This window comes from Pan paniscus, chromosome 3, assembly GCF_029289425.2.
Source record: "Pan paniscus chromosome 3, NHGRI_mPanPan1-v2.0_pri, whole genome shotgun sequence".
NCBI classification, from domain to species: Eukaryota; Metazoa; Chordata; class Mammalia; order Primates; family Hominidae; genus Pan; species Pan paniscus.
In genome coordinates this window covers 38014906-38036910 of record NC_073252.2, presented here as the reverse complement: position 1 = coordinate 38036910, position 22005 = coordinate 38014906, and the positions used below count along the sequence as shown (strand labels likewise).

General features: G+C 40.2%; 1 protein-coding gene across 1 annotated transcript in view; it reads right to left on the bottom strand.

The window, feature by feature from the left end:
• Positions 1-22005, bottom strand: part of PGM2 (phosphoglucomutase 2) — a 38006-nt gene that overhangs the window by 12951 nt on the left and 3050 nt on the right. Inside the window, exons 2-11 of the mRNA XM_003832156.5 lie at positions 19869-20036; positions 15278-15384; positions 12361-12445; positions 10043-10126; positions 9715-9908; positions 5426-5615; positions 4268-4365; positions 2888-3068; positions 2704-2797; positions 1348-1477 (exon numbers count right to left, since the gene is read on the bottom strand). Of these exons, the coding sequence (XP_003832204.1) occupies positions 1348-1477; positions 2704-2797; positions 2888-3068; positions 4268-4365; positions 5426-5615; positions 9715-9908; positions 10043-10126; positions 12361-12445; positions 15278-15384; positions 19869-20036 (1331 nt within the window). The remainder of the gene's footprint in view (positions 1-1347; positions 1478-2703; positions 2798-2887; positions 3069-4267; positions 4366-5425; positions 5616-9714; positions 9909-10042; positions 10127-12360; positions 12446-15277; positions 15385-19868; positions 20037-22005) is intronic.

The window sequence follows — 22005 nt, the reverse complement described above, 5'->3', positions numbered from 1 at the left end:
CTGGCCAACATGGAGAAACCTCGTCTTTACTAAAAATACAAAAATTAGCCGGGTATGGTGACAGGCACCTGTAGTCCCAGCTACTCCAGAGGCTGCAGCAGGAGAATCGCTTGAAGCCAGGAGGTGGAGGATTCAGTGAGCCAAGATTGTGCCATTGCACTCTAGCCTGGGCAACGAGAGACTCCATCTCAAAAAATAAAACAAAATAAAATAAACAATAAAATAAATGTAATAGCCATAACTGACGCCAAAGGAATAATTTTTAAAAGACCATTAAAACAGAGGTCCAGGCCAGGCACAGTGGCTCACGCCTCTAATCCCAGCACTTTGGGAGGCCAAGATGGGCGGATCACCTGAGGTTAGGAGTTTGAGAACAGCCTGGCCAATATGGTGAAACCTCCAACTCTACTAAAAATACAAAAATTAGCCAGGTATGGAGACACCTATAATCCCAGCTACCCGGGAGGCTGAGGTAGGAGAATTGCTTGAACCCAGGAGGCAGAGGTTGCAGTAAGCCGAGATCATGCCACTGCACTCCAGCCTGGTGACAGAGCAAGACCCCGTCTCAAAAAAAAAAAAAAAAAAAAAAGAGGTCCAACAATCTACCCCAGGGATCACCAAATGACTGCCTGGTCTTCCGCCTGCATTTGCACAGAGAGCCAGGTCACACGCATCACTTTCTGTATTATCTTTGGATGTTTACGCACTACACAGGCAAGGCAGAGTTGAGTAATTGCTACAAAAAATGAATAGATGTATTATGAAGGCATTCAATTTTTTTTTGATATTGGACACTTAAAATCACATTCTTTCATGTTGTCATTTGTTAAGAATTAATGCGATCAGGAATAGTAATTACTAAGTTGTTAAGTATCAAAAGGAAAAGGTGATCTCTTTAGTTTTTTATTTTTTATTTTTTATTTTTTTTGAGACAGAGTTTAGCTCTTGTCGCCCAGGCTGGAGTGCAATGGCGCGATCTTGGCTCACTGCAACCTCTGCCTCCCAGGTTCAAGCAATTCTCCTGCCTCAGCCTCCTGAGTAGCTGGGATTACAGGTGCCCACCACCATAACCAGCTAATTTTTGTATGTTTAGCAGAGACGGGGTTTCACCGTGTTGGCCAGGCTGGTCTCAAACTCCTGACCTCAGGTGATCCACCCGCCTCAGCCTCCCAAAGTGCTGGGATTACAGGCATGAGCCACTGTGCCCAGCCTTATTTAATTTTTATAAGAAATAGAATTCATCACCAAAATAAGAGCATTAGAAAGGATATTAGTATCTGATGCATAAGTATATAATAGAACATTTCAAAATATTATTTCAATCCAACAGAGTCAATAACAACTTACTCCACATAAATGGCCTTTAGTTGCTGAGACAAAGACAAATTCTTGGTTGCTAGGAAGCTAGCCAACTCTGCACTTATGACAGCGGCACTGACTCCATCTTTGTCCAGAACAAAAGGGCAGCACATGTATCCTGCAGAAACACATGTCATACATACATCTATACAATACTGTGTCAAACCACATATGAGTATGAATCCTGGCTATTGCATATTAGAGGTTGTATAGTGTTGCGTGTATGCATGTTTCTCATTAATACCTTCTGTTTAGGAATTTAGCCCAGTGCCTAGCCCATAGCAGGCCTTCAAAAAGTATTTGCTGAAGAACCTGTAAGATTTTCCCTCCTGGCCACATGGTGCTCAATCATTAGAGTCATGGAACTCCTTCCAGCTCATGAAATTGTTTCTAATTGTCCTAGTCAATACATATCTCTTTCTTCTCCGAATCCCAATAGTATTTGTTAGTTACATTATTCATTTTGAAATCTGGCCTATACTCTTGTGTGTGATTACTTAACTAAATCTATCTAAGCTGCTGTAGGCTAAGGTCAGTGCCATCCATTTCTTTTAGAGTCACTGAGTAATAGACACGCAATTAATACTTGATAAATGAAAGAAAATCTTTCTTAAAATAAAAAGCTACGGAAAGACAAGTCTGCCAAATCTGACAATAAAAGAGCAGAATCTGAGCGATTATGCTTTGATTAGTTAAATCATGTGTTAGTGTTGCAGAGAATATACAAATGAATATAAATAAATCTAATGCATAATAGTTTTTACTAAATTAATAGCTAAAAGCGTTTGGTACAATGTGAGTTTCAAATTTCTATAGCTAGTTCTCCTTTCTGTTCATTTATATTGACAGTTTAGGACAAGGGTTTTTCTGTCATTCTGGCTGGACCTGGGTCATCCTTTTGGGTGAGTATCATTCTGATGACAGCAGCAAACCATGCCTTCCTTCTCCTTTCCTCTGGCTAGACCGTAGCATAGATCCTCATTAGCACTTCTGGAGGAGGATGGACATTAAATACCACAGAGTTTAGGCCTGGATATTAACCACCACAGTGGAGGAAACATCACAACTCCCAAAATACATGTACCGGCAGCCAAGCATACAATATCACTGTTTTCAGTCATCCAGGCAAAGGATTCTGACATGAATGACTTGGTTGTTTTTAAGACATTCCTTTTTGCTGTAAATCATCTGAGATGTCAATTTTGGAGTAGGACAGTTCGACATTCAACCTGAGTGCTAGAGAAGCAAAATAAACCGTGTTTCACTGTGGATCTTTGAATCCCAATCCAAACCTTTTCCTTTTGCCTTGCAACCAATTCCTTAATGTTCATGATCACTTCTTACCAATAGCTTCTTCAAATGCAAATAAGACAGTTTTCCCCTGGTCTATTAGCTGTTTGGCTCTGTTTCCCATCCACTTAAAGCCAGTTAATGTTTCCTAAAGGGATAATCCAAAAGAGAAAGACATGCCTTAGATCTTCTACAGAGCAGATGAAAGGAAAATGAGTGAGTCCCAGAAACACCCTACCTCAAAATGAAAACCTTCCTTTAAGGCAATGGCCCGCAAGATTTTGGAGGAGACAGTGCTGGACAACATGTACGTGTCTTTGAGAGCACTGCGATCCTGGTTCTTCTCTTTCCAAGATGTAAAAAGCCACCAGCCCAGGAGGGCCCCCAACTCATTGCCTGAAAATACCCTCCATTCACCACTGAAAGAAAAAAAAACAACAACAACCATTCATTTCCATAATCTTAAGGAAGACTCTAAAGTGTCATGGGGATAAAACAATTTAGCAAACAAAGCCTCTAAGTATTTTCTGCAAGGCTGTTCTTGTTATTCATCATCTTTAAATAACTGGTCAGAAATTTAACTGCCATTTTACAAACATCTGAGCAGCTACCATATATATCAGCCAGTTTGCCTGAACAGACATCCTGTCTTTGAAGACTGTATAAAATAAGTATGTCACACATGACACACAATGGCTCTATATTAATCTTTGGCAAAGCCTTTGGTTTTAAATATAACAAATATGCTGGCAAGTTCCCCCATATTTAGAGTAAGTTTTGCTATCTCAATTTCTGGACTGGTCAGTATTGCTGATTCTGAGAGGGGACAGCTCAGTACCCCGTAAGATCAAGCTCGGTCCTAAATGGTCAGAACATCAGAGAAAAGATGTGCGATTTCTGCTTCTCTTGGCAGTCCAGATGGCTAGAAGTAAATCTCACCTATCAGGACGTATCATCTTAGCTTAACTTTCTCAACACTGATATAAAATGGAACCTGTTTTATCACAATCTGAAAACCCTACCATTTCAGCAGCAGCACCCTCCTGCCCCCAAAACATCACACAGGCTACCTGATGCCCAGAATTGCTTGGGCCCTGCCTACCTTTCAACTTTAACCCCACGTACTTACTTCTCCTTTGTACAAACTCTCTGGTCAGACTTGTCTTAAACACTGTGCCGATACCCCACAGGAATTCCTCCCTGGTCTGTCCAAACTACATTCAGCATCTCCTTGAAGGTACTGCTCCCTCCTAAACCCCTCAGCAAATACTGAAGCATACAGCTAGCACCAAAGTGCTTTACCCTCATTAGACACTGAGACATTACTTATAAAAAAATCAATTACAAAATGAGAAGTTCCCAAATAGGAGTTTCAATTTGAAATATATACTGGGTTGATTTACTCTGCATTATGCTTGCCAATCACGTAACCTCCCCCCACACTAGATCTCTATCTTGCTCTCCATTAGAAGACTCTACAGGAGGTTCAGCGAAATGATCATTTGCAAAATAAATGGGAAATGTTTCCAAATAGGTCCCGTCTCCCCAGAAACATTTTACCAATGAAGAGATCATCCTTTATGTGTTCTATAATATAGGTAATCACAATTAATTTTACCTGTCTTGCTTTTCTGCCACAGCAAGTCTATCAGCATCCGGGTCATTAGCTAAAACAATTCTGGCCTTGGTTTTGTCAGCCAAAGCAAAAGACAAAGTCTGAAGAAGAATATGAAAATAAAAGATTATTTAATCAAGAATCGAGCATATGGTAGTCTTTAAAAACATTCAGTTCCTTAAGAACTCAAGAGGTCTTTCCCCTCTTAGAAAGATAATATAGGACCAACCAAGACCAGCTCCAGAAGTGAAATTTAGCAAACAAAAGCTGCAGCTGGTCTTCGTTGGTCAAATAGTATCTTCCTAAGTCAGAGGTCAGATAATGGGAGCATCGGTGTGTGACCCAAGCCTACCAGTGTGCCTGCTGCGCATGCGCCAGTAGGTCTGTGGTTGGACTGGTATTCCGGGGCATTGCTGTGTGATCAGCCTCACAAATAAAACAAAATAAACTGATTCTCTGAATGCCACTGCTACCCCAACCTTTAAAAATGTTACAGAAACCATAATGTAAGCAACACTTCATATCAGAAAAATGACAAGAAATAAAAATCATAACCTCATAAAATTTCACTCTATTACTGCTTCTTTTCGGCAAATTAAATTAAATTAAATTAACTGAATTTGAAGCACCATTTAGAGCTCAGTTCTCATATCCTGATCCTAGGGTGTTTAATTTGAAAGATCCTTTAAGAAATTAATGACTAACAAATATACATACTTCTTGTTTTTTTTTTTTTTTGAGACGGAGTCTCGCTCTGTCACCCTGTCACCCAGGCTGGAGTGCAGTGGTGCAATCTCAGCTCACTGCAACCTCCATCTCTCAGGTTCAAACAATTCTAGTGCCTCAGCCTCCCAAGTGGCTGGGATTACAGGCATGTACCACCACACCCAGCTAATTTTTGTATTTTTAGTAGAGACAGGGTTTTGCCATGTTGGCCAGGCTGTTCTCGAACACCTGACCTCAAGTGATCTGCCTGCCTTGGTCTCCCAAAGTGCTGGGATTACAGACATGAGACGCTGCACCCAGCCATATATACATATTTCCATGCTGAAATTAGTTTTTCTTCAGCACAATGAAAACACATAAAAATGTATTTTACTTGACAGTTAATAGTTTTGAATATAAAAGCAGATTTCATAATTTAAAAAAAAGTTAGGTTACCAAGACACCTTTCCCCTCTTCAGGATTCGGGTATTTCACTGTTGGAAACTCAGGATCCGGATCTTTCTGTTCAGGAACAGCCTCAGGAGGAACAAGGTCAAAAGCCTTGAAAGCTGACTGCACAAAGCTATGAGCCACACCATGGACAGAGGTGTGCACAAACTTCACCTTCGTCTCCCTGTTCACGCTCCTAGAATCAGATACACAGTGGAAAATGATACAAGGCAGAAACAGGGCTCTCAAAACTGCAAGGTTTGCAAGAATGCACAAGACAACTGAACATCTTTCTAATTCCATTTCAGAAAAACAAAACGTATCCATTCTCTCCCAGATATATATATTCCTTCCCTCAACATACTCAAGTTTTAAATTCTACTCTGTAGTTATTTTCAGCAAATCTGATTATTTCAGGTTTTGTTTTATGCATCCCATCTAGAGTGAGATACAAAGAAGAACCCCAAGCTCATGTTCCCACACGAGACTCACTGCTGGCCTGACAGGTGCCCTGGCAGTGCTACAGCCAGCCCGGGACAGTTCCAGGGCTCCACACACCCACACATCCCCAAAGCCACAGGTTCCCAAATGTCTTTTATCAGCTTCAGAAATGATTTTCAAAATGTCCTTTTTAACAAAATGTGTTGGGTTATCCCATACATAAAGATATAACAAATAAAACTTTTACTTTGGGAGGCCGAGGCAGGTGGATCACCTGAGGTCAGGAGTTCAAAACCAGCCTGACCAACACAGAGAAACCCCATCTCTACTAAAAATACAAAATTAGCTGGGCATGGTGGTGCATGCCTGTAATCCCAGATACTCGGGAGGCTGAGGCAAGAGAATCGCTTGAACCTGGGAGGCGGAGGTTGCAGTGAGCCGAGATTGTGCCACTGCACTCCAACCTGGGCAACAAGAGCGAAACTCCGTGTCAGGAAAAATAATAATAATAATAATAATAAATAAATAAAACTTTTTGTTTGCCGAGTAACAATCCTGTTTGATACCATGCCATGACTTAGGGACTTTATACAGACTAACAACAGATACCAAAATTAACAGGAGAAGTTACAGAAAAATAAAAGGCTTTAAAAACTTCCAGTGCTCTGATGGCTGGAATCTTAGGTTATTATCCATTTCTTTTGGGAATGAATAAATTAACAAGGTCTTATCTAAGAGAATTGTGGTTTAAAACAAGCATACCCTGAAAATAAAATGCATCTGGGAAAATAAATATGTAAGATTAGGGAAGAAAATTCTGGAAAAACAACTCTCTTGGATTTTAAAATACATAATAAACCTATAGTAATTAAAACAGCTTGGTACTAGATATAAAAAGGCAGATTAAAGGAACAGAATAGAGAGTTCAGAAGTTGATCTAATTTGAAATGGGAGATGAACACAGAAGTAATAATGCTGAGTGGTTAACACGCTCTGGAGTCAGACTCTGAATTTAAATCCTGGAGCTTTGCCATCTATAAGCTGTGTTACTGCTGGCTATTAACCACTCTTCCTTGTAGTTTTTTCATCTATAACATGCATGATAATATACCAGAGTTTACTGGCATTACTCTGAGGATTAAATGAAATTACATGTTGACCGGGCACAGTGGCTCACTCCTCTAATCCTAGCACTTTGGGAGGCGAGGTGGGTGGATTGCTTGAGCTCAGGAATATGAGACCAGCCTGGGCAACATGGTGAAACCCTATCTCTACAAAAAAATACAAAAAATTAGCAGAGCATGGTGGTGCACACCTGCAGTCCCAGCTACTCAGAGGGCTGAGGCGGGAGCATTCCCTGAACCTGAGAGGTCAAGGCCGCAGTGAGCCAAGATCATGCCACTGCACTGCAGCCTGGGTGACAATGTGAGACCCTGTCTCAAAAAAAAGAAAAAAAATGACATGTGAAGGGCCTCCAGCAGTTATCTGATATATAATAAGCACTTGATTAATGTTAGAAATTGTTGCATAAAGGTGACTTTCCAATTAGTCAAAAAAAAAAAAAAAAAAAAGAAAGATTCTTCCATTGATGTTGGTACAACTGCAAACTTTTAGAAAAAACCTAATCTGCTTTCCTACTTCATGCCCCATATAAAATTAAAAATCACTAATGAAACAAAAGATTTAAATATTATAAAACACAAACATGAAAGTTCTAGAGAAAGAACAAGGGAAATTTTTTGCATTACTTTAATAATTTTGTTATAGAGCATGTCTTCCTAAGCATGACATAAAACCCAGAAGCTATAAAATAAGACTAATAAATATTATACAGATTTTTAAACAGTTCAGCAAACAGTTTCAATAAAAAATTCCAAAGACAACAGAAGAGAAAACATCTAAAAAATATATATTATATATACATTTTATATGCATATATGTATATATATGTATATATGTATATATATTATAAACAAAGATGTTTATAAATATAAAAGGTGAACAAACACATAGAAAATATAGGTTAATTAAAGAATACAAATAAAAGTGAGCTATTACTTTCAACTAGCAAATCAGGAAAAATGAGAAATTGGATCACAGAGCAGGAGGAAATGTAGGTATCATATGCTGTCAACATCTACTGTTGGTGGGAGCACCAACTGGTATATTTTTGGAGGTCAATTTGCTAAGCACTATCAACTTTGTGAATGCACATACAATTTTGATGCCAGAAAGTTACCTTACGGATACACATGCGCACACACATGCACGTGCATGCACGTGCGCACACACCCACACACATACTCAAGCAACTGTGCACAAGGAGGGTTAACTCCCAAGCTACCTGGAGTGGAAAAGCAGAAATGCCTCATTCTTCGTGAAGTTAAATCAGAGGGGCAGAGGGAAAGTTCACAGACGTATTTTGTCTGGACTACACACCACTGGAAAAAATGGTCCAACACGTAGGAATTAGGAGATTTCACACACAAAATCCAGGTTTCCAGTTATTTTGGGAAGAGGAGAACTCAGATGATCTGGCAACTGGGACCTATATTTTCATGTGGACAACACTCAGCTGGCGTGGCTGCTCCCTTCAGGCAGGACTGGGCTTTCATACTCTGCACTGGAGTGGGCACCATCAGCTGATCCAACAAATACAGTATCAAAGACAAACCTACAAGTTCAGTTTCTTTGAATCAGTGGTTTCTTGCTAGGGGGACAATCAGGAGGGGTGGGACCTACAGCATACTCAAGCAGACACTACTGTCACTCTGCTACACCTCTTCCTACCTGATGGTAAGGACTGAGTCTGTGCCACTGAGTTAAATACACTGGTGCAGCAGCCTTTAAGACAGAAAGTCAGGACTAATAGGGACTAACATAGGAAGGTGTCCATGACAAATTAATTGGGGGGAAAAGCGCATAGAACAAACCACACACACACACACACACACACACACACACACACACACACACACATATTCCTATTTATGGTTTTGAAGTATATTATACATATACAAACACACACACACATATATATATATATACGCTTGCATATGCACAGAAAATTTTTGGAAAGATAGAAAAATACCAGTGTTTGCTATTCAAGACTTTTGAGCAAGTTTTAAAAACATACATATATATATATATATACACACACACACACTTACATGTATGAATATGTATGAATCACATACATGTATGGAATCTATAACAGGTCAGCAAACTATGGCCTATGGGCAAGCCACCCACTTCTGTCTGCACTCCTTCGCCGACATTTCATCTATGATGGCTTTTGTACTAAAACAGCAGAGTTGAGTAGCTGAGAAAGAGTCTGTGTGGACCTCAAAGCCAAAAATATTTACTATCTGTCCCTTTAAGAAAAGTTTGCCAAGGCTTGATCTACAGCCTCTAAAATCAGATGCAGCTGGGTGGGCGTGGTGGCTCATACCTGTAATCCCAGCACTCTGGGAGGCCAAGGCTGGTGGATCATTTGAGGCCAGGAGTTCAAGACTAGCCTGGCCAACATGCCAACACCTTGTCTCTACTAAAAATACAAAAAAATTAGCTGGGTGCAGTGGCTCACGCCTGTAATACCAGCTACTTGGGAGGCTGAGGCACAAGAATCGCTTGAACCCAGAAGGCAGAGGTTGTAGTGAGCCAAATCGTGCCACTGCACTCCAGCCTGGGTGACACAGTGAGACCCTGTCTCAAAATAAGTAAATAAAATAAAATAAAATCAGATGCAGCTGTAGTACATGAACAAATTAAAGAGAAAAACTTCACGAACACTGATAGAATTTGGCTGAATCACATTAACTCACTTAAGGTCAGTGAAGACACAATTCGTTTACCTGTGGAAACAGTACTTTTTAAGGTCTTCAAAGTAGTCATTATTGATGGAAGCACTCGGATTGTGAAGAAGTGGACTGCTATCAATTAAAGAATCGTCCCAAGCTTGAGGCCACGGTTCTAGATTTTCTTCAATAGCTTGAGAAATCCCTTTATCGTGAGGAGAAATGATCTGAGCTCCATTATCCCAATAGACCTGGAGGACCCAGGAACACATTCAGAAGGTTTATAGTTAATGGAAATAAGGCACCTATTACCTATGGTCCCAAAAATTACAGATACAGGATTCCTACAGAAGGACGTACGTGTGGAGTAGAAAAAGGAAAATACCTTATAACCATTATCCTGTTTTGGATTGTGAGATGCAGTTATCATGATTCCAGCACAAAGTTTCAAATGTGATACTGTGAAGGGCTGTAACATAGCAGGAAACAAGAACAAACAGTTTTTAACAAAAATAACCAGATATCCTTAAAATGTCTATTTTATACTGTTCATGCCAACTTGCTCCCTTTTAATAAACATAATATATAAATAGCATAATATTTTTGAGCCACACCCCAGCAGTATGCAATTACCCTTAGAATTAACTGGCTGCTCATAATTCCAGGATGTATTTCCTAATAAGAAAGGTGAGTAATTTCCTCAGTGCCTTCTCATTCCATCTTCTACTTGGTAGAGCTAGAAAATTCTTCAAACACAATGATGGTCTAAGCCTCCATTCCAATGCTTTCAATGCTTCTAACTGAGACAGAAGTTTGTGGATTCAGTTTACTCCCTCCAACTGCTTCTCCCTCTCCTCCTTTCTCATTTGCTTTTAAGGAAAACATTGAGGAAAACACTGAGGGGCCGGGGGTGGTGTCTCACACCTGTAATCCCACCACTTTGAGAGGCCAAGACAGGTGGATCACTTGAGGTCAGGAGTTCAAGACCAGCCGGGCCAACATGGTGAAACCCTGTCTCTACTAAAAATACAAAAAAATTAGCCAGGCATGGGCGCCTGTAATCTCAGCTACTTGGGAGGCTGAGGCAGAAGAATCACTTGAACCTGGGAGGCGGAGGTTGCAGTGAGCCAAGATCCTGCCATTGCACTCCAGCCTGGGAGACAAGAGCGAAACTCTGTCTCAAAAAAAAAAAAAAAAAAAAAAAGTTGAGGGAATGGAGAATGCTCTTACAGGTTCCTCATTTATCTCTCACTCCAGGGTTAAATATTTATATTTCAACTTAGCTCCCATCTCTACTACTTCCCAAAATGGGAGAAGGGGTTGGATTATTCCCCCTACTGCGGCAAATGACATTGATTACACACAGGCAACCTGAGATTTAAATTGTCCGTCCCCTCCACCCTTTCACCAAGAATCACTGCAGTCATTGAACACCCTGGAAGTTATGTCACATCTCTCAGGTGTTCTGGGCCAAAGAAAAGGGGAGGACGACTCCTCAGTGTGGGCAGAGGATCATGACACACTGGTTCAATTCATGTCTGACATAAAATTAATAGCTATTAACACTTAGTACAGAAGGTAATAAGGTAATTAGGATGCTTGAATACATGACAATTTTTCCATCAAACAATGAAACTCGAACTACATTTAGATGTGAATAGAGTGTCTAGCAGGTTATTTACAGCCCAGGGGTGCTGCATCTACCTGTGCACTAGAGCCGGCAAACACAAAATGAATTGGAACCTCCTTCTGTAGCGATACAGTCTCATTTCTACTAGATGTGACTAACTGCATCCAAATCACATTTTCCAAAACATATTCTCAGCATCTGGCCCAGCTCTTAAAAGTTTTGTCTGTGTCAAAGCAACAACTGTCATAGTCCCTACTGTCTTCTTCTTTAGATTGTGCTACATAAAGGATTTGATAAAAGTCTTACTCAAATATGCCGAGCATGCTCTCTGTACTAGCCATGAATAGTATTTAGAATAAAACATTTGTATAAAACAGGGGTGTGCCAGCTTGTCAAAAATATTCATGACAAGACAGGGTTTGAGGTGAATTCAGATTTCGACACAAGAAGTTTCCTAATTGTGATAGCTGAGAAAAAGAACTACAAACCAAATTTAAAAACAGAGAAAAGGCCGGGCGTGGTGGCTCACGCCTGTAATCCCAGCACTTCGGGAGGCCAAGCTGGGTGGATCACCTGAGGCCAGGAGTTCGAGACTAGCGTGGCCAACGTGGTGAAACCTCGTCGCTACTAAAAATGCAAAAATTAGCTGGGAGTGATGGCAGGCACCTGTAATACCAGCTACTTGGGAGGCTGAGGTAGTAGAATTGCTTGAACCCGGGACACAGAGGTCAGCGAGCCAAGATCGTACCATTGCACTCCAGCCTGGGCAACAGAGCGAGCCTCTGTCTCAAAAAAAAAATTTGCTGACTCTCTCGAATACCCTTAGAATGCAAACAAAAGGAAAACTGTAATTTAAAAAAACCAATTCCAATGAATCAAAAGTTGAATACCAGAGAAATATTACTAAGATGTGGGAGAAACATTCCAGGAGAGAAGGAAATGCCTCATACATGCCAAGGAACTCCTCTGTCATTCAAACAGTCCAATCCCAATAGCCCTAAAGACTATAAAATTCAGCCAAGTCCCATCCCTGATCATGTGACAGGAAATTATGACAGGAAATGGCTACTTACCACAAAGGGGGTTGGCGTTATATCAGAAAAGAGGTACACAGGAATCCCCTGACTGATAAATGTGGTTGCAGCAAGTCGGGCAAACCTGAGAATGCAGAGTGACAGGGAAGAAAAGGAGAGTTGAGTGATCAGGACTGTGAGTGATGGAAAGAAGGAAATGAATGCTGAATGTTCTTTAGGGTGAATGCAGCATCCAGATCAAGGACAGCATTTATTATAATCTTTACCCTGGCATGGGACAGTAAAGCTGGAGGACTCTCAGGAGTCATCTCATTTCACTCTTTTGTTTTATAGAAATGGCACTAAAGACAAGAAAGGCCAGGCCCCTTTCCCCGGTTCTAACAGCCACTTAGTGGCAGAGCCAGGCTGCTTCCTGGCCTTTCAGCTCTCTGTCTATCTCAGTGGTTCTCAGCCAGGGCAAGTCTGCACCTTCTCCTTCCAGGCATCTGAAATGTCTCGAAACATTTTTGCTTGTCATGCTGGGAAATGGAGAGAGTTGCTACTGGCAGCTAGTAGGGAGAGGTCAGGGGTGCTGCTGAACACCTTACAATGTACCCTACAACCACAACAAAAGATCATCCAGCCACTGTGCAGTCACATGTCAACAGTGCAGAGGCTGAAAATCCCAGCCTAAGCCTCTAAGCCTATCACAATCCAGCGTACACCACACAGACTGGAATTTGATTAGAGATTGCTTTATTTGAAATATAAAGACATCCTGGAGTACACATGTGTGTATACACATACACACATACACACACACACACACACACACACCCCCATACACATATATACATCTTGGTTCCAATCAGCCTTTGAAAGAAAACTTAATTCTTTGACATTTTTCTCAACTTCCACAGAAACTTGCTTAGGGCAAGACACAGAAAATGGCATCAAATCTTCCTTCAAGCTGGTGTAAAATACGTTACCACAAATAAATGAGCGATTTACTTAGAATGAACAACATTAAACCACCCCTGTGAGTTAAACAACCAGATCATTCTTACTCTCCCCAAATACTTCTTGAGCACTAGCTTCGCCGACACTATTCTGAAGGCTGGCTGGGGCACAAAGAGCAGATCTCCACTCTCTCTCTCTGTTACAAATGTGCACAAAAAAATGCAATGCGTTCTCTGCATATACTTAACAGTTACTGCTTACGTTCCCCACCAGATATTTAAAATTGGAAGATTAAAGGATAAACATCTCCTTGGGCGAAATTCAGAAACTGCAATAGTTTCCAACTCCTTACGAAGATTCCATTCACTCATCATGAATATTTTACCATGTGTTGGTTAAACACTTACATTATGATCTCTAAATGTCTCACGCGTTACAGGTGATAGAGAGTAGCTTTGAGTTCCACTCCATCCCATCCCATCAAACTCTGAGACTTGAACCATAAGCTTAAATCAGTAACATCACTCACTTTAAGGAAATGATATGGCTCCAAGGCCAGGGCAAAAAAATCTGTACCTTAATTGATAATGTTAACATATCTCTGAAGGTTGTATCAACCAGAAGCAGGGCAGTCAGCCCAAAATGAAGAAATTTACGCAGCTCAGCAGACAGATTTAGCCACATACGTGCACTGTGCATGCTCTGAGCAAAGGATCTGACTTGCCCTGGGGCGGCAGAGGAACATGGTCACGATTTAGTTCTAACTGTACATCCACTAACTGTAAATGACAAGCTGATATGCTGGTTTCTACCACATCATTCTCTTGTGAACGTAGTTCATGTGCATCTATCCCCCAGAGCTATAACTTTTCTCTTGCTTTATTGACAAAAATCACATTTTTGAGCTGCAAAGCTAAAGACTAAAAATCTTATGCCCTCCTGAGTTGAACCTGGGGCTGATGCCACCTGGTGATTTTCCCCGGCTATGCACCCTTCCTCACGGCCACACGTTTGTCCCCACGAGTGCTTCTGTCTTAGATTGGAAGCTCCTGATGGGCAAAGATAGGACTCTATAAACTCATCCAGCTCTGTAAAGCTAATAAGACTTTTCATTAATATTCATTATGTATGATTCTAAGCTACTACTAATACTGATACTCTAGAATGATTAAAAATTCATCATAACAGAGGAAGTGTTCAAGTAAAAAAGAGGGTTATGTAACATGGTTACGGGCAGGGGTTGGTAACTACAGCCCATTTTGTAAGTAAAGTTTTACTGGAACACTGCCATGCTCCTGTGTTTATGCACTGTCGATGGATGTTTCTCTGCTTCATGGGAGAGGTGAGTAGTGGTGATGGGAATCATGTGATATGCAATGTGTATGATATCCACTATTTGCCCTTTAGAGAAAAAGTTTGCTGACCCCTGGTACTAGTGTCCTTAGGCTTAAATTGCGGCGACTCCTTTCACATTATAATCTCAGGGTAAAGAGATAAAAGTACATACCTTACACGTTGCTGTGAGGATAGAATGAGTAAATACATAAGTGTCTGGTTCATAATCAGCACTCAAATGATTGCTGGTATTACTATTATCATTGTTACCATCAGCATCATATGCCTTCAGCTACATAAGAGAGTCCCACTGGTTTGAGAATGTTTCAGAAATGCAGCTTGACGTGGGCGTTCAAGAGAGGGAAGGGGGTCGTGAGGTCTAAGAATAGCAGGGTAAAAATTATGTATAAAAAGGCAAATGAGAGGGAGAAATAATATTGCCAGTTTAAGAAATTTCTTTCATTTAGCTAGGTATTACATTCTAAATTGTCTAAATAATTTTATTTCCTTAACCTAATGTAAAACCAGAATCTTTAAAAGTTGCCAAGAGAATTTACCCATTGTTTTTACAGTTAAGCAATGAGGCTAATGAATATATTAAAGTCAAGTTATCGAGATGGTGATTAAAATAAAACTGCAAAATAAATTATAAAAACATCATTTTGTAAAAATGTTTAAATACCTTCTGCTGCTACCCCCACTGGATGGATGAGCTCGGGCGTCAAAGCTGATCACGATGCCTTTCTGCTTTAAGTCACTGAACTGTTTTTCCAGGTATCTGCAAAATCCCTACAAATACACCATAGATTTAAAAAGTATGTTTTAACATATTTTTATATATACCATATAGAAAAATTAGCCAAAAATTAAGTTTTCTCAAATTTCAAGAACACTATGGGAGAGAGGGAAAAATTCATCTCAGTAAGGAAGCAAACTGAACAATAATAAAATAACAGCTTTGTTTATTATCTATGTTTTTGTATTGGGCACTGTGTTAGTCATTGATCACTTAGTAGCTGTTATCTCTAACCTCAGATCAACTTTGTTAGGAAATTTTTTTTTTTTTCCAGAGACAGGGTCTTGCTCTGTTGCCTAGGCTGGAGTTGCAATGGCACAATCATAGTTCACTGCAACCTTGAATTCCTGGGTTTAAGCAATCCCCCCCTACCTCAGCCTCCTGAGAAGCTAGGACCACAGGTGCATGCTACCAGGCCCAACTAATTTTTAAAAATTTTTTGTAGAGATAGGGTCTTGCAATGTTGCCCAGGTTGGTCTTGAACTACTGTCAAATAATCCTCCTGTCTTGACCTCCCAAAATGCTGGGATTACAGATGTGGGCCACTGCACCTGACCAGAAAACCCATTTTATAGATGGGTAAAATAAGCCTCAGAGAGGCACAGTGACAGTTTCAGATATTCGAGTAGCAGAGCCTGGATTTGTATCCAGGGCTGGTGAGAGGTAGTTCAGTGTAGGGCTTAAAAGCACATACTCTAGAAGCACAATCTGAGAATTTGTACTCCACGCTGCCACCTACAAGCAAATGACAAGTTCCTTAATTTCTTGGTGCCTTAGTTTCCTCTTCTGTAAAACAGGAATAACAATAATACCTACCTCATAAGGAGTAAATGAATGAAAACATGCAAAGTGCTGAGAATTCAACACCAACTAAGTACTATATTAAGTGTTTGCTGTTTTAAGCATTATTTTTGTTGTTATTTTCCTTCAAAGCCATATAAAACAAAGAGAACTCTGGTTGACTGGGCAAAAATAATGATTCATTTTATATTATTTATTTCACTTTTGCTAAAGGAAGTCTTATTAAAATATACATAACTCTTTTTCTTTTGAGATGGGGTCTCACTCTCTCCCATGCTGGAGTGCAGTGACACGATCATGGTTCACTGCAGCCTCAATCTCTCAGGCTCAAGTAATCCTCTCACCTCAGCCTCCTGAGGTGCTGGGACTACAGGCACATGCTACCATGTCTGGCTAATTTTTAAAAAACAATTTTTGTAGAGATGGGTTCTTGCCATATTGCCCAGGCTGGTTTCAATCTCGTGGGCTCAAGCAATCCTCCTGCCTTGGCCTCCCAAAGTGCTCGGATTACAGGCATGAGCCACTATGTCCAAGCCATAATTTTTATTTTGGGTAGGAGGGGATACATCACAGTCTTGTTGCGAGAGCAAAGCTAATTTAGAATGCCTTTAGCTTTTCCTTGACAAATACATTGCACTGGGATTATCTTCTGAGGCTGAGTGATACAAGGAAATAAGGCCATGTGTATTGGTTTTGTGGGTTCCCCAGAAGGTACCCAGATGCCTGATACTTCAAGACTTACAACAGTGACAGTACCCCTCTTCCTGCTCAACCCTTGAGCTGTGGCCCCAATGCTCCATGGGGCAAAAAAGCATTCACATCTCCAGATTCTCTAAAAATCTCGGAGGCCTGCTGAGGATGAGGACCTGAAAGAATGGCCAAGGGAAAAGGGAATTCTTATTCTAGATGAAAGACTCAGTGGGGGAAGAGGGAGGTTTCCAGAAATAAAATGTTATTATAAAACATAAGAAGCAAGTTTATGTGTATGACCTTCAAAAAGTAGAACTAAGACCAATATGTAAAGTCTACAGAAAGGCAGATTTTGGCTTAAAATAATGAAACCATCTTTTAATGAGAATGGTCCAAAGATAGAATGGCCTCTTTCAGAGGACAGTGAGTTTCCCATCACTGGTATGCTATGGCTAAATTAAATAATCTATGAACACAAAACCCAAAATAGAACATAAATAAAGCATAAATTAATTGGCAGGAGGAAATTATAACCTCTATCAATGAGGCAAACAATACAAAAGTTTCCTCCAGTCTCTGTCCTGTTTCCTTTGACATATTTTTGAATCACATACATCTGCTTCTTAAATGAACCAGGCAAACTTTGGGGTACCTCAGAATGAGGCTCCACACCCAGAGACCAGCAGGAAGGGCACCTATGCCACCATGAAAGTCTGATCAGTGAAAAGTGACAAATATATTTGCATATCAGCATTCTGCCAGGGAACACTACCCAAGACTGGGTAGAAACCTGGGTTGTTTGTTCTGGGAATCCTCTTGCCTCTAATTTTGAATCCACTCCTAAGATTTTAAAGATATACTTGCTGCTCAGATAAAACTTTCTTAACTCTTCGCATCTCTGTCTCCTATTACAAGTATCCAAGAATAGGCTGAATGAGCACTTCAGAGTGGTGGGGTCATGGAGAAAGTTATCCCAAGGGGTGTCTGGTTGAATTACATGACCTTTAGAATATTGATCATCTATGTTTACCACAGGGTTTACCCCCAGAGGAGATGAATTCTAGGATAAAAATGGGTAAGATAGTCCTTAATGGGAATACATTTCATTATTCTCAGAAACTAGATATAGAAAAATACAGGGGAAAAAGCTCTAGGTTAATCTAGAATCCCTTAGAAACCCCTAACAATTAGGCCCAATGGCAGGTGTAACCAACTGGATTGTCCAAAGATGGCCCCAGTAATATAAGCCATCTCACATGTTCCTCTTACAATGTGACATTAATGCTCCTTTAATGAGAAGTGGGTATCTATGTGCCCTCTCCTTGAATATGAGACAGCCTTATTGACTCACTTTTAACAAACCGAATACGGTAGAAGTGACACTGTGTGACTTTCAAAGCTACGTCATAAAAGTCAGCACAGCTTCCAATTGGCACATTCTCTCTCTCCCTCTCTGGATACTTCACTGAAAGCCAACCACCATGTTATAAGGAAGTCCAGGCCACATGAAGGGGTTCCAACCCCAGCTAAGATCCCAGCCAATAGCCAGTAATAATTTCAGACGTGTGAATGAAGGTGCCTTCAAATGATTCCAACCTCCAAACTGGCCCAGATGGTGCTGAGTGGAGCAGAGACAAGCTGTCCCCACTGAGTTCTACCAAAATTGCAGATTTGTGAGCAAAATAAATGTGGTTGTTGTTTTAAACCATTATGTTTTCAATGATTTGTTACATAGCCCTAGTAACTGGTACAGAAGGCAACCTTATTCAGCAGCACAGTTCCTATGTTATCCATGAACCAAACAGGATTCCCATACTTACCCCATTCTAAGTCTTTCCTCCAGCATCTCAGGGAGCCCTATTGCTTAATAACAATTTGTGACCAGGAGTTCCCATGGCAATTCTTTTTTTTTTTTTTTTTTGAGACAGGGTCTTGCTCTGTTGCCCAGGCTGGAGTCCAGTGGCACAATGTCGGCTCACTACGACCTTGCCTTCCGGGTTCAAACAATCCTTCTGTCTCAGCCTCCCAAGAAGCTGGAATTACAGGTGCACACCACCACGCCTGGCTAATTTTTGTATTTTTGGTAGAGACAGGGTTTCACCATGTTGCTCAGGCTGGTCATGAACTCCTAGGCTCAAGCGATCTGCCTGGCTCAGCCTCCCAAAGTGCTGGGGTTACAGGTGTGAGCCATCGCGCCTGGTCCCTGTGGTAATTCTATACCCTTAGATAAGCTTCCCTTGTTGGAGTTTTGTTACAACATGCCCAGCTCTGCCTTTTACACTGGGATGTATACGTGAGGCACATGTAATCACTATTAGGCAATTTTTTCTAGCCTTTCTTTTCCCACAATTAAAGTGACATTCATCATCAACAGGTCTAAGGTGAAGAAATACTGATGTGAATAATCTGTTCTATTTCATTTCCCTCATAAACAGTACTGCCAATACCCAGTAGAAGCACTTCTGTTTTGTCAAATTATCTCCTTCCTAAAAGCTGGGTCTAGATTCTGACAAAAATATTCACAAATTAAGACAGACTCAATCCATACTATAAAACAAAGGAGAATAGGCTCTTGGTAATTCCGGCAGTTAGAAAAGCTTTTTAGCACTTGCTATGTAATCATGGCAAAAATTACAGGACCTTAAAAGTTGTCAGCTTAGTTGGTGCATTTATACTGGAATGAAAGCTCCATGAGAGAATCTGTTTGTTCGAGTCATTCTTATATCCCCAATGCTGGCACATGGTAGGTACTCAATAAGTGTGTTAAATGAATGAATGAATGAATGGATGGATGGCTATATGAGTCCTGAATAAGTGCTACTTCGACCTACTGTGCAAGCCTTACTTTATGGAGTAAATGGTGGTGACTTCCTGTGTCTAGCCAAGCTGATAAGACATGTCTATAATTAGAATAAATTAGGTCTGTTAAATAGAAAATGAGCTAGGGGATACATTGAGTTACTAAGAATTATAAAAAACATGGTACCTGTGTAGTCTGGATGATGGTCAAGTCATTCATACGAGAAATTCCAGGTCCCATAGCAGCTCGGAGGCCAGCTGTCCCAAACTCCATTCGGGCCCCAAAACATTTTCGTAGTTCTTCTTTATTACCTTCTGCTATTAGTCGTTTCACTGCCTCCAAAGTTAAGGAATTCTGAAAAACAAAAATGTATAGACACAGCCAGACAAGTGAATGAAAAATCAGAAATGTAAAAAAACTCACAATCATTCTAATCTATAGAAAAAATATATATATGTATATATATATGTAGAACTTTCAATTTTCTGATGCTTTTGAAATCTGAAATATGAAGTCAGTTTGACATTATAATGTAAGTGTTCTTTTCTTTCCTGTCAAGGTAAGCACTTTTGGAGAAATGGAAGTAGAGATTTTAGCATATGAGTCTAACCCCCAGAATGGAATCCCAGAATACCACTTGCCAACTCTAGGTGCTTGTGCAGATTATTTCAGTTCTCAAATTCTGTTTCCCTATTTGCAAAATGGGAATAATCTAGAACCTCCCTTACACGATTTTTAAGGTTTTAAGGTGGTTTACTTCAAATTAATGTAAAATATCTTTCTCTATCTGGCATTTAGTTGTGATTAAATGTCCATTTTTTTCCCTAATGCCCTCAAATTTTCCAGAGTGATAGATTACACAACTTAAGTCAAAACCTTCCTTTTGTAATGTTTTATAATTCATACCAGGCATTCACATACCTGGTCAAGTTTGAATATTGTAACATCTCCAAGAAGTAGACAAATAACAGAAACCCAATTTTATAGATGGGGAAGCCTCAGAGATTGGGCGACTTGCTTAAATTGCAAGATAAACATTAATCTAGTGCCTTTTCTATAACATTAACTGCTTCAAATAGACGCTAACATGATTCATTTAAGTTCATTATACATTGCCCTATTTTTTTTTTTGTATGGTAGTTGCAGAAAATGTTATGGTTGGAGAAAAATAATGACAATCACATTAATTTCATATGAGACTTTTAAGTTATGAATTCAGGAAAACAACAGAGGAAGGACTTTATATTCCTGTTTTACGGTCATTATTCATTTAGATGAGCACTCACACAGGACGTGGCCATTTAATTAAACTTTGAAATACTACTGCAATAAAACCTTGGCTTTCTGGAATTAAGCCCACATTTCCAGATTGTGGCAGATTCAATGGGAATCAAGTAAACCCCATCTTTTTTGGTGAAAAACAGCAGATGCTAATTACAGAACACAGTCTTACCTATCAGATTGTCAGGTGCCCCAAAGAAAGGCTCAGATCAGGTACATAAAAGAGGCTCATAAAAGAGCCTCAATAAATATTAGTGGAGTGAATCAGAAAACACGGACTTCACTGCCACACTCAATATCGAGTGATCCTCCTTTGTTCATAGTGTAGGTCTGGAAAATCTTAATTGGTCTTTGATATCTATGAAAGACCAAGTAGCCTGAGAGAAACAAAGGAGACAGACAGGTAAGAATGACAAGTCAAGAGTACAGCAGGATCAGAATCAGCCCTGGCAGTGACCAAAACTGACAGCAGAGAAAAGAGCAGGGATGAAGGCACGGTGGAAAGACAGAGGGCACCTGCCAGGGCGCCTTGCCAATCGCCGGGGGTAGTCTGACTAGAGGGCTGCAATGCTTTTAGCTGGTGGGAGGTTCACTGGAGAATGAATGGGCTTCTTCTCAGGTGCCAGTCTCAAAGCAAAGAAGAAATTAACAGAGGATAGAACATGAGAAGTGATTAAAAAAAAAAAAAAAGGACATCTCATCTCTACCCAGAGAAATACAATTTTTCTATACACAGATGCAACACTGTGTAGAAATTAGATTGTTTTCTTCTTCTTCTTAGAGAAAGTGCATTATGAACTCTGACTTCAAAAGAATTCTGTACTCTGCAAGCTACAAGTTATCAGAAATGGAAACATTTTTCTTCCCTTGAGAATCACAAGGTTATCTTCCCAGGAAAAGAAAAACGCCCCCAAGGAGTTGCCAATAGCATCCTGGAAATGGGATTTGCTGACATTTTATTTGTAGGGGCCAGAGAATGGTAAATAAAGACAAAGACCTGACCCCTACTGACCTTGTAATCTGCTTTGTTCATTCAAGTATT